Raw genomic sequence first — 13,529 nt, 5'->3', positions numbered from 1 at the left:
AGGTCTGTGGGGTAGAGTCCTCTGGGCGGAGGTCTGTGGGGTAGGGTCCTCTGGGCGGAGGTCTGTGGGGTAGGGTCCTTTTTTTCTTGCAGCCATATTTGTTTGGATATAGATAGACTATGCCTGTCCCCGATTGGCTAATCCACCTGTCAATCACGTCTATCTGACCTCAGAAACATTTACCGATGGCCAAACTCACATCTTCGTAAAATACTGAAGTGTGCATTGTGGATCCCAGGGAAATGTTCTGTTACCTTCATCTGCACTCACTGATCAACTTTAAAACACGGGTCACAAAATATTACTAGTAAATCATAAAACACCTACTTTCTCTACAGGTTAACTTTGGACAGAAACACACATGTTCAAATCATTTAACATTGTCAACATAAAATCACTGTTTGTCACAATTATAATAAATCGATGGCAAAATGTCCCACTTAGTCCACCGTAGCTCCTCACAGCTCATTAAACGCTTATCTGCATTATCACCCATTTGCAATCCACCCCTAATGACTCCAGCGCTCTCTCCCTCACACGTTCGGCTTTTCCGCTCGAGCAGCCACACGCACGACTCGGGGCAGGTCTGGCACTGCTCCCCGTCACGCTCAGATGCCCTCCCACAGCAGCACCCCGGGGCCCGTATGCTCTTCTGGCCGCCCGCTCCCTCTCCCTCTCTCTCTCCTCTGCGTTCCTTCACTAATATCTCGTAATTGTTATCGACATTTTGCGACCGCGAGAGAGGAGTGGTGCTTGTAAAATTAACAGCCTGTGACAACGCTACAGGAGCCCGCCGGGGGTGGGCCTCAGAGATTAGGGAGAGGAACGTATGAGCACAACAAATAGCATAAATATTGGAAGAATAACTTGTTTTTATAGAGGTAAAAGTGGGCAGTTCAAGTCAGTTTTCTTAAGTTAAAATGTTGGCGCCGTAAAGAGGACGCAACAACACTGGAAGAAATGACAATATTAAATAAGATAATATAAGCAGGGGTGGAAGAAGTACTCAGTTTTGTTAAAAGTACAGATACTAGAGCAAAAAAAAAAAAAAAAAATGACTCAAGTAAAGAAAAAGAATCACATGAAAAAAAAAAAAGCTGCTGATGAAGCTTCAAATTTTGTGATTTTGATAAAGATTTGTGCTGAATTTTGTACAAAAGAAACAACTGAACTGATCGTTACTTTCTGGCTGGTTTTATTTGTATATTTTTGTTTGCTCAGATTATGAAGGTGATAAAAATAAACCTCTTGGCCTTTTCAGCAGGCCTCAAACTGTAATAAAAAAATACTTTTACTTTTCAGCAAAAATGTAGCGGAGTAAAAAGTATAGATATCTGCTGTTAGTTTGTGTAGTTAGCTCCTCCCTTGAGATCGATATAAGGCAGTGTCCACTAGTAATTTGACCAGAAGTGAAGAAGCGGTTTGGATGAGCAGCCAAACGTCTTCACTCTAAATATTTTGTCCTCTAGTTAGAATTAGAAGAGTAGCATTTGTAACCTTGTTGTGCTTATTCCAATGACAAAACTGTTTTAAAGACAAAAACGTACTCAAATGGAGATAAATACTACGTGAATCAAGCACATTTATCATTTTATTTTGTGCAGTGTAAAATACCCCAACATAGGATCCATAACATAAAGCCCTGCACCTCACCTCCTTATTTACACAGCAGCTAAGCACCGTGTCTTGACAGAAAAAAATAACTGGAGAGCTGCCAATCATCCGCAGAGAAGAACGTATGGCACACACACTCAGAAAGGCTCAGCAACCTGGACCCAAACCAGCCCCACTGGCTGCAGATACTTGGGTTCAGGTAGTGACTGTTCAGATCAGAAAGAGTTTTAGGTTTAAAAAAGGTTAAGGTTTAGGGTAAAGTTCAGATCACAATCCCTCAGAATATAAGAAACACACTCCCGCTCATCCATCGCCGGGCCCACAAACTCTCAGCTTACAAGTAACACACTCCTGCTCATTCTTCATCTGGCCCACAAATCCTCAGAATGTAAGAAACACACTCCCGCTCACCCTTCACAGATAAATAACACACTCCCGCTCACCCTTCACAGATAAATAACACCCTCGTGCTCACCCTTCACAGATAAATAACCCCCTCGTGCTCACCCTTCATCTGGCCCATGTCCAGAGTCTTGCCCAGCTGCTCGAGCAGGTCGGCCCGGGCTGCATTCTTGTTGTGCTTCTTGCCGTCGTAGTGCTGCTGGGCCATCCCGGGGTTGTTGAACCAGGCGTTGCACAGCTGGCAGTACCGGTCCGAGTCGCGTCTCTGCCGGGGCGAGGTGAGGGGGGAGGAGTCGGGGGAGCTCTTCACCGGGCTGGGGGAGGAGTCTGGAAACAGAGGAGCATATGGGTATGGATAAGGTTGTTGTTAAAGTTTGTTTTTTTTCATAGTACAATGTATAAAAATGTGCACTGAAGAGCAAGACCTATCCTTATAGTAAAAATGTTACAGGTCAGGACTGTGGAGAGGCACAGTGCACCTTTTTAAGTGATTCAATTATATATAAAATGTGTAAACAGAACAAAACCAAAAAAAATGCTGAGGTACAACAAAAGAATCAGCGCAAAATACGTACGCTCGTGTTCAAAATGTGTGTGAAAGGGCCTGGTTTACGAGCAAAGTCGAGGTAAATGTGCCTCTAGTCCAACGCTTCTGCACCACATTTCAGCCTTTGGAAAAAGTCCATGCCCCAAACACCAAACACAAGAGTTGGAAAAGCTTTTGGAGAAATGTGTGGTCTGTCAACATGTTTTTAAGCATCTGCCCTCAAAGATTTTGAAGCAGAATGTAAACAGCTGTAGACACACTGATCAAAAATGTCCCACCGCTCACCACCATTCTTTAGATTTATGTTCCTCGGGGAGAACGTTCATATGTGGAGACGTTTGTGACTATTTTAATCTAGCATCCCCATCACTGCACCACTGCATCAAAGCCATTTCTCTGTACTGCAGTTTGCCAGAAGCTTCAAGCACATCATTTAAATAAAGACTACACTATTGCATTATTGTAGCTACAAACACATTGAATAAAGTCACAATTTAATCACAACAGTCCAAACTACTCAAATCCCAGACATTTTTTACTGCAGCACATGCAGTTTTAGTGGAGTAATCAGATCATGTTTTTGTCTTGGTAGAAAAGTTAGTGAGGAGTGGGCGCGTGTGGGAGGAACACTTTTTTGCACACTTTTGTCCTACAGTATTCAGGCTTACTTTTTGGATTTACTTGTTCAATAACTATATAAAACTAAACAAATGAAGGTATGATTTCATGTATTTAACACAGAACAAACACAATTTAGTTTCAATAATGCATTTTTTGGTATTTTTAATGACGTATTGTGAAGTAAAACGGCGATTTTCCAGGTACTTCTTCGAGGAGAGAACAAAAATAGTTGTACACGCAGCATGTTTACTGCAGAGATTTTATCGTTGTGTTGTATGTACCCACATCTGGCGCATTTCAGTGTTCAAACTGTCAATTTAAACGCCAATAGTTCTTGTTTTTGGCCCCATTCACACTGCTTTACTCGTGGGTGACCTATATGTGACAGTGACTGATACTTCTATGCTAAAAATGTTACTTTAATTCATCTACATGTTATTATATCCCAAGGGGGGAAAAGTAGCTCCCTAAATATTAATGTTATCCATCCATTTTAGACTAATAATAAATCAGGACTGTTGCCATAGCGATTAGTAAGGGGATTTTACACTTCTGTGGGGTATAATTGCAAACACATGACATATTTAGGCCACCATGTTACCGTTTATTGTTCTGAAAATGCGATATTTGCCTAAAACTATGTATAAAAAAAATGTTTGATTTGTTTTACTTTCAGTTTTTCTCCCATTGCCGTGAATCCTGCTATTGTATATTCACGAAATATTTGATTATTTACAAAGCTAGGCCTTGTTCAAGAGGCGGGGGCTTGTACCGCTAATTGTAAAGAGGGTTCAAATAGCGCCTGGGAGAAGGGATGAGGGAACAACGTTATGGCGTAGTAGAAAGATCCAAAAAACGTCAATTTTACATAATCATTTTCTCAGCTTTAACAATTTAAGACAAAATATTATAACTTTTTAATAAGGAAAAAGTCCTCAGAACGTTGCATATAAAAGAAAGCCCTTTAAACAAGACACTTTTTTACTACTTTGTTTAATAGACAGTGTGCTAATAGCGATTAAGCTAACCACCTCGCCCGGCTCATTTCTAGAACTGCACAATCTGCTGATACCCGGCTCCGCTCTCTCCGCTGTTTACGACTCATTTGAACAGTTAGCCGCTCTGACGGGACATACCGTGGCTACTGTGAATGTGGACTTAGGGAGACTGACCATCGGACCGTGAGCAATGACCAAGCTGATTGGACCGTTTTGCTTTAGCGTGTACCACAGGGGGCGCTACACACGGTTCTGGAAGGGTTAATGTTAAACAGAGCGGAAAGAAAATCACAATTGGATTACGCTTTTCTCAGAACATGGTTAGAAATTTTAGCTATTAACCTGTTTGTTACGGTTATAGTGCTACAGTGGCCAGTGTGTAATCGACAGAATAGATCAGGTTAATAGGACACAGGGAGAACATGCAAATCTCCGTGGAAAAGACTTTCAAAACTGGGATTCAGTGAGGTGAACTTTTTTCTTTCTCTACAGTCCCTTTGCTACTCTAACTCCCACAGCATCTGCTAATCACAATTGGGTAGTACTCAATATACTCAGTTACAGTTACTTTTTGAGGATATTTTACTTCTGAGTAGTTTTTGGATGAATTACTTGAGTAAAATAATAATTGTATGTAAGATTTTGATTTGAAATTCAACAAACATGACCCAACTCCCTGCCAATCGCCAACATTCAGACGCCCTACCAACTGAGCTACTGTCAACCCCTTTTCATACTACTACTACTACAAATACTACTACTACTACTACTGTCTAATACACATTTATCCCCAGTTTGTCCAAAAATATCCTTTACGCTTAACCTATAAACATAAATCTGACATAGTGAGTCATGTGTCCACATTTATCCGACAACTCTTCCAAGCTCTTCATTATTAAAGCATTATTACGTAGCATTATGTAGATATAGCAGCTGTGTATTATAAGCTGACCTCTCTGGTAACTAGGTCAATGTGAAACGTCACTTCTGATTTGTCGGAGCGTAGAGGTGAAAGGTCAAAATGACAAGCCCTGGGGGTATCGTCGCCTCATCTGCCATTCAAAACAGGAAAATATTAATAAAAAAATGGCTTATTATGAAAAATCTAATCGGTTTCTATCGTGTTATGACATTGTTCCCTCATCAAAAACGTGTCTGAAGAGGTGGTACATGTCGTCCACTCGTGTTTCTGTAGTTTAGTGTCAAGAAAACTCTCTTCTCGACGCGCTGTTTTACCAAAAAAAGACTCAAAACAGGTTTAAACTTATTTACTCTGATGAGAGAGGATCAGAGGGAAGGAGCACAGAAGAAACTGCAAGGACTCGCTTCCATAAAGTCTGCTCTGCCTTCTCCATCGTTCCTTCTCAGACCAGCCTTTTTATTAACAGTTTGACATTCCAACAATTTATCTGTCAGTAGAACAACATCCCAGACCCCTCCCCACATTCACACAGCCTTTCTGTTATCTTAGGTTACTCATCTGTTGACCTTTCTCAACTATTCACTCAGTTCAATCACTTCTACAGTGCTCTCTGCTGCCACACTCCATTGCGGTCAATTCAGTGGTCAGTCGGTGTAACTGCAAGTAAATTTCCTTGGTTTTTGATTGTTTTTCTTATTCAGGCCTAAACATTGCACCTATACAGTGTTGAAATTTCCCCAAAAAATTGTTGAAATGTTTTTCAAAGCATAAAAAGAAACATGTGCCCGTATATTTACAATAGAACACAAGTTAATTCATTTTTACAGGCAGTTCAATGTTGTTTCATGTCCTGAGAAGAAGAAAAACACTTCAACAAAAAATCTTGACCAAGGCTTTCATAATTCATGCATCAGAGGTTTAAACAGACTTATAGTTTCTCAATCACACCTGGTTAGTCTGTGACACAATATAAACACACAATTCATTAATGATAAAAAATAAAAGCATCATTTCATTCACATTTAGCGATCTCTCCTGAGCGCTACTTATGGTTAGCTTTAACATTCTGTGCAATGCTCAGCTCACAAGTCTGCGACATCTACGCTCCCACGCGGCGATTCTCCACAAATATACAAAAGCGGGAAACAAATGCGACGTACAGTCATTTCAGCGCTCTGCAGGGAGAGTGACTTAGCGTGGAGAGCAAAGAGAGGGTGTACTCAGAGTGTTGAAATAAAAGTGAAGCTTGTAATACAGGTCGTTTTCGCTGAATATGGCATTTTCAAACCGATAAAAGGGAACACGGTGATCTAAATGTGTTATGTGTTCGCAGTTAATGCCACGTAGAAGTAAAATACCTCCTCTTTAAAGAAAACGCACAATAAAAGATTCATGAATGGTTAAAAAAACAGATTAAAGAAATATTTGAAACGGAACGATTCTAAAACATGGCACCGTCTACAAACTTTTCCCAGAATCTTCCCAGACTCAACTGACACAAATGAATTTTATCTTATATTATAGCTAATCTGCTGAACTTGACCTACAGACCCTTGGGTAAAACCATTGGATTTATCTGTGGCTACATTTACACGGCTAGTGATACCTGGAGATCTGATTATTGGCATGTATCTAGATCAGAAATTGGATAAAACTTAGATATTGTTTACTTCAGACTGTAATCAGATTGCTTACTTCAAATGTAGATCTTTAAATGCCATTTTGTCAACCTGTAACTCAAGAAATAAGATAATTATCAGATTATTGGCCATGTTTATATGTACACCAGTAGAGTCGTCAAAGATATCGAAAATTAGATACTAGATACCCATTTGAGCAGGTATAAATACTCAAAAAGTCCCATTCACTGAACAGAAATGAACTTTTCGTGAATAGTTTTAGAATGATCTTGAGCTATGTCAGGTCCAGGAGCGGTTCGACGCTGCTTTTACTTGTTCTAAGTCTTCAGACACTCATATTTGCAAACACAACTATCAGTAAAAATGTCAAAGTGACCGTCCACAGCCTTAGCCCCCGCACGCACCAACAAGTTCTTTAAAACACGCAGAACATGCAACCACTGATGTTAAAAGTGAAACTGCACTGACTGATCTTAATGGTCACATGCATAAAAACATGAGCCTCTACAGTACATGTCAAACTCAAGGCCCGTGGGCAAAATGCAGCCCGCCACATCTTTTTACGTGGCCTGTGACAAAGTAAATTAAAAGGCATGACTTTTCTTGTCTTAAAGTCATACCTTTAAATTAGGAGATACACAATTAAACAGCCATTTTTTCATGTCTGTGCAAAACCATATGCAAGATTTGTAACTTGAATAAGTAATAAATATAGAAACAAATACATAGATTAAAACGTAGTGACATTTATCTTACAGTTACATCTGGCCCTTTGAGACCATTTTGTTGACGTGGCCCTCGGTGAAAATGAGTTTGACGCCCCTGCTCTACGGACTTCCCCATCACAAACCATCAGCTGATCGACGCAACCGCACGATCGCACACGGCTAAACACAATTGTAACAACACGTTTTTCCTTTATGTATCATCCTGGTCACTGTGCATTACTTTATCAACTCATCGTTCAATATATGAAGCTGGAGAAATATATTTGGGGCCTCAATATTTTTCATGAGTACTTTTTCTTTGCAATAATGGGGAGATTTTGTAATTTTTCTTGCGATACAATATGATTTGAGCTATAAACGGTCAAATATGTAATTGCTGTGGCTGAATATTGCTTAATTCTGTTGTTAATTAGTTGCAGGTCGTGTCTTTTAATGATTCAGTTTACTTCAAAATGTGTTATTGTGACAGGCCTAACTGAGCGTACGGCACATTGCATGGCTTTATAAGACGCCCTACACTGTTACAACTACTAAATCCTATTATAAGTCCAAATGAAAAACTCCAAACGAAAACATCTTCTCATTATTTCTTGTTGTTAAACTCTGCCAAAGGTGAAATGCACATCAAACTCAGTAAACTTTAACAAAATAAAAACAATGAGGCTCCAGATGGTGGTTCCTCCAGTCATTCCACAGGAGCAGCACAGACGTACGAGAAGGTGTGGGCGGGACTAAACCAATGCACTAGGGCTTCTTTCTGTCTGTCAATTAACTGCAAAAGAGAATCTGATTGGTCAGTTCCAGCACCTGGGCCGTTGCTGTCTGCAGGCCAAGCTAATGATCAGTTCTGAACGTGTGACCCCTAAAACTACACCAAATCTGATTGAACAATAGTTTTCAGAATGCAGAACATTACTCCTTTATGAATGATTTGACAATAAATAGCCTTAAAAGTATTGATATACTGTGCAATTTAGTCCCTGACAGTTCCCTTCTGCATATAAGAGCACACAGACTAGTACAAGCCCATGAAGGCTGGTGATATTGAAAAAAAAAAAAAATCTAATTTGTTCCCTATATTGATTGATCTTGACTTTTTTTTGTTTGATTTTCTTCCACATTATTCAAAATGTAGACAGGTCGATTTCAGGTATTAGCATCAAGGTGTTAGGATCTCTAGAGTTTTCATTTTGTGTTGATAGGAGCAATAATTCCAGAGAAATCCACATTTAAAGTTTAAGTCTGAAAGTATGAACACAGTACTGTGCACGTGCGCACTACTGCTATCGACAGACACGTGTGATGTCCGTGCGCTACATGAGGTGAAGCACCAGAAGAGAGAAAGAGGAGAGATGAAGAGCTGATCAGAGAGGAAGGAGGAGAGGGGGCAGACATCACACACACAGAGACACACACACAGGCGCACAGAGGCACACACACAGACACTCACAGAGGCACACACAGAGACACACACAGAGACACACACAGAGACACACACAGAGACACACACAGAGACACAGACACACAGACACACACCCCCACACACAGAGGCACACACAGAGGCACACACAGAGGCACACACAGAGACACACACAGACACACAGACACACACAGAGACACACACAGAGACACACAGAGACACACAGAGACACACACAGAGACACACACAGAGACACACAGAGACACACAGACACACACAGACACACACAGACACACACAGACACACACACAGAGACACACAGAGACACACACAGACACACACACACAGAGACACACACAGACACACAGAGACACACACAGACACACAGAGACACTGGAATTTTAGTTTAAAACTTGTGAAATGTGAGAACACGTGAGGACACAGATGTGCTGTGACTCAGAGCTTTCAACTAAACAAGAGAGTGAAGCCTCCTCAGCACCACACACTCTGGAGATCCAGCCCTTAAAACTCTTATCACCGAGATCCACCAAAGTTTAGATTGTGCTCTATTGATCTTTAGATTTTCGGCACAGCCCTACGCAGACGTCTGAGGCATTACAAAGATATGAGTACAAAGAAAGTACTATGATTTGAACGTGAAATGACATTCTATCGTCTAAAAAAAGAGTGTTATTTATTATCATCATGTTATCAATATTGGGAATCAAGTCCATTCATTAGTATGGAGTTTGAATTTCGTGACAACACTAACAGCGACCCCAGTGTGCACCACATTTAGCTCCGTTTCCTCCACATTTGGGTCGGTCTTGTTCACGTGCACCACACATCATTCACCCCAAACACCATGACCCACGTGAGAATCCATCGACTGATTAAAGACCTTATTTCTATGACGACACAGACAGAGCCCCATGAATACGCACGCACATACTCAGTTTTCCTGTACGCGGTGGTCTTTTCTTTCACCTGTGGCTAAACACACCGGGAGGACTGTACACGCTGGTGATGGAGGAGAAAAAGACAGACAGACACGGGCCAACTGGACACTGTCCCCTCTGTCCAATGAGAAGAGTTCATTTAAGAGTGAAATGCCACGATAAAGAGACAGGGCTTCTCAGTTGGACAGTTTTGAACAGGAAGTCACTGTACCGATTTCTTTTGCTAAAGTGGAACGAAACAATAAACCCACTTTTTTGCTACTTCACTGTGTACATGGGTTTTACCAGCATTATCTACTGTTCATGGTCATTTTTTGGGCAATTTTAGTGTAAACCGGCTGCAGGGGCGGAGTTTGAAGCATAGATACCCGTTAGGCCAATCACACTGTTGCTTATACCTCCAGACCCCGCCCCTCCTCCTCTCTCACTTTTTTTCCTGAGTCCTCTGTTTGAAATATGGTTGCGATTTCTGTTCAATTCACATTTTAAACCTGTACAGGAGAACTGACAAAAAAAGACTGAAATAGGAACTGACAAACTAACACAAGAATCACATTTCAGAACATGTTTGTACAGAAATAAACCACAGGGTGAGCAGTTTGTATGCAGAATAAGAGGCACACGGAGACACAGGTAGGGCGTCTGACACACAGGGAGGGCATCTGAAACAATAGGGTGAGCAGTTTTTTGGGGAATAAAAGGATATTTTGTTGTTTTTAGAAGAAACGGTCACGCTTCAAAAACTGCACCCTTTGCGATTTGCCATCTGAGTCCATTCAAATCGTGGTTTAAATTTGATTGTGATTAATCTCGCAGGCTTGACGCATTACAATCTGTCTTTAAAGTAACTCCTTAGATTGTTCTACCTCCTCTGAAAGCGAGCAGGGGTATTGGCTCGCCTTGTGGTGTGGTCTCTGGTGTATATGTTCCTGTAATACTGATCGATGGCCTGTGCTTAGCTCTGTAATCATGCACATGCACTCTAGCACTCTAATTCAGTTTCTGCACCCAAAGGTGGCTCTTCTACCGTTCTCATTACGAACACCCCGCGCGTTGATTTGTCGGTTTGTTCCATTAGCCCAGCTCTGCGGTCGGTGCATCTCCTAGCTTCATTTACCTACAGAGCTGAGCAGGGCGAATGTACGAGTCTATACGCCTCTGTATCAAGGGAAATGTGGTTCAAACGCATGTGGTGAAGATAAGGTCAACGTATGTCATATGGATAGTGTCAAAAGGCCTGTACCCAATTATTTTTCCATGTACATGAGGAAAAGGTGAATAATGAGGATGCTCGGAATGCGTGAGGTAAGTGAGGAGTAACTTTGGACCACTGCAAATGGTTTACAATGAACTAGTTCTGTTTTTTCATGGTTTTAAGACTGTAAAAGGGTAAAATCAGGGTTTGTTTAAGATTAAGGCTGGGCAAAAACGATCCTCCACCTCACCCATAATGCATTACACCGGACTTTATAGTTTAAAGGGGTGTCCAAACTATGGCCCGGGGGCAAAATGCGGCCCTCAGACCAGTTTTTATTGGGCCCAATTGATCATAAACAGTATTTTTAACAGCAAATTAAAACTATTTCTACCACTATATCCTCAAACATCACATTGCATTGTGATACAGACCTAAAATTAATGTGTTTCATGCCTTATTAAAATACAGCAGCTCTGTCAAAGCTGTGTATAAAGCACCACACTGGTCACTCGTCTGCATCCCGCAGCTTCGAATATGTTTTGAGACGTGGCCCTCGATAAAGAAAAGTTTGGCGCCTCTGTTCTATATTATGCAAAATAGACTGTTGTTTCCTCATCACAAACTTACCTGGAGTTGTGTTTTGTTTCATTCACACACATTTAACACAGAAACCCTGCACATTTAGACTGAGCGCTTCCCTCAAATTGAAAACGCTCAGTTCCACCTTGTGATGTCATCATGTGGTAATTCAGGAAGTGCTCCACTGTGTTTTTAAACTCCATACACCTTCACTACAAACATTACAAACACTACAACATCCCATCTCTACTAAACAAAAGGTAAAAGCAGCTGTTAACTCGAAAACTACCACTTCATGACATCACAAGGTGGAACTGAGCATTTGGACTTTTGGAGATGTAGACAGACTGATAATAAAGGATTACTGAAACATGTGAATGAAACAAAACACAACTCCAGACATGTTTTTGAGGAGGTAACATCATCATAACATGGCTTAACGCTCACAAGAGTCAATTTTGCATTATATAGGACCTTTAAAAGATTTCTTGGCACTGAAAAAAACGAACTATTACTGGATCATATGGGTTAAAAAAAGAAAAGTTATTATTTCAAATGATAAACTTTTCCTTGCCCATATAAACCAGTAAAAGTCTGATAGTAGAATGAGCCTTTCATAGGTAACAATGGTTTTAACAATGATTTAAATGACTGTACATGTGTATGGAGACAACTTCTGGATTAGGCTGTTACTTAAAAAAAAATAAAAAAAAATAGTATTATCAGTAAAAAAAATAAAAAATAAAAATACAGTGAAAAGATGAATTACTCAGGGATTGGAAATAAACTGCACTTAAGTGTTTTAATCTAGCGTAATCATTTTTTTCCTCATTTATTTGTGTGTTTTAGGTGTGTCCATGGCCCCAACAGCATCGTTAACAAAATCACAAAAACTAAAAATATTAGAAGTAAAAATAGACTTTCAAAATGAGAAAATGAAGGAGCTGACCAAGGACAATGACTTCTTAAAAGAATAACTAGCAGCAGGTAATCATCTTGTACTGGAATCATTATGAAAAACGTCTTTGTGAAATAATAAAGTTGGTTTGATCTGAAAGTCATCTGAGACTGTGATAAATATTCATTTTCATTTGTTTCTCCAGCGGCTCCCGTCAGGTTTTTGATGAAGCAAATGACACTTCTGACACTGAGGTAACATGATCTGAAAATTAAGAAGAGAAAAGCCAAGTCACTGTCACTGAAGGTGGAGAGGTCAGAGGTCAAATGTTGCTTTAATATGTTAATTCTTTGTTTTACCCAGATCTCCTTTGGCACCAGTTTTTGGCTGTCGAGTCGAGGCAGAGGATTAGGAGTTTCAGACACGTCTCCACCAAACTAAATCTTTTTCTTTTGATTTTTTATGCATTTTTACTCTGATTAGCACCGAACCAACACACGAATCAGCACAGACGCAGAGAAAGTAACACGAGTGAGAGCTTTGTGCACAAAAAACACATTTAGCATCGTTTTAGTTTTTAGCACAGTTAGTTTTTTTTGTATTATTATTGTAATTTTTGTTATATGTTTTATTTATTTTGTGCATAGTTCCAAAAAGTAAACACACTCCTACTCTCAGTTTAAACCATTTTAAACAGATCTGAGCCATGGTCATTTCTGTCAGTGATTATATCCACATATCTTGGATGCTTTTAAATGTCCTTTTTCTTCTCCATAGCAACATACTGCACTCCAGGCAATCTATCCATAGTAAAGTTACACCTGCAAAAGGTCAAAACTTTGAAAGATTTAAAGAAGCTAATGCCCTTCAAAACTAAATCATGGAAGAATGTATTAATTATTTAAAAATGTGCTCTGTGTAAAGTTTAAAAAAAAAAAAATCTTCAGAATAAAGTCTATAGTGTCTTCTTGCCCGTACAGGCCCAAGAATGATCTGAAGTAAC

General features: G+C 40.1%; 1 protein-coding gene across 1 annotated transcript in view; it reads right to left on the bottom strand.

Annotated features, from left to right (window-relative positions):
* Window positions 1-13,529, bottom strand: part of zmat4a (zinc finger, matrin-type 4a) — a 239,555-nt gene that overhangs the window by 77,922 nt on the left and 148,104 nt on the right. Inside the window, exon 5 of the mRNA XM_033972605.2 lies at window positions 2,122-2,343. Within this exon, the coding sequence (XP_033828496.2) occupies window positions 2,122-2,343 (222 nt within the window). The remainder of the gene's footprint in view (window positions 1-2,121; window positions 2,344-13,529) is intronic.

Source organism: Periophthalmus magnuspinnatus, chromosome 9 (assembly GCF_009829125.3).
Source record: "Periophthalmus magnuspinnatus isolate fPerMag1 chromosome 9, fPerMag1.2.pri, whole genome shotgun sequence".
Lineage (NCBI taxonomy): Eukaryota > Metazoa > Chordata > Actinopteri > Gobiiformes > Gobiidae > Periophthalmus > Periophthalmus magnuspinnatus.
The sequence above is the reverse complement of the archived record's forward strand: the minus strand, read 5'-3'. Positions and strand labels throughout refer to the sequence as shown.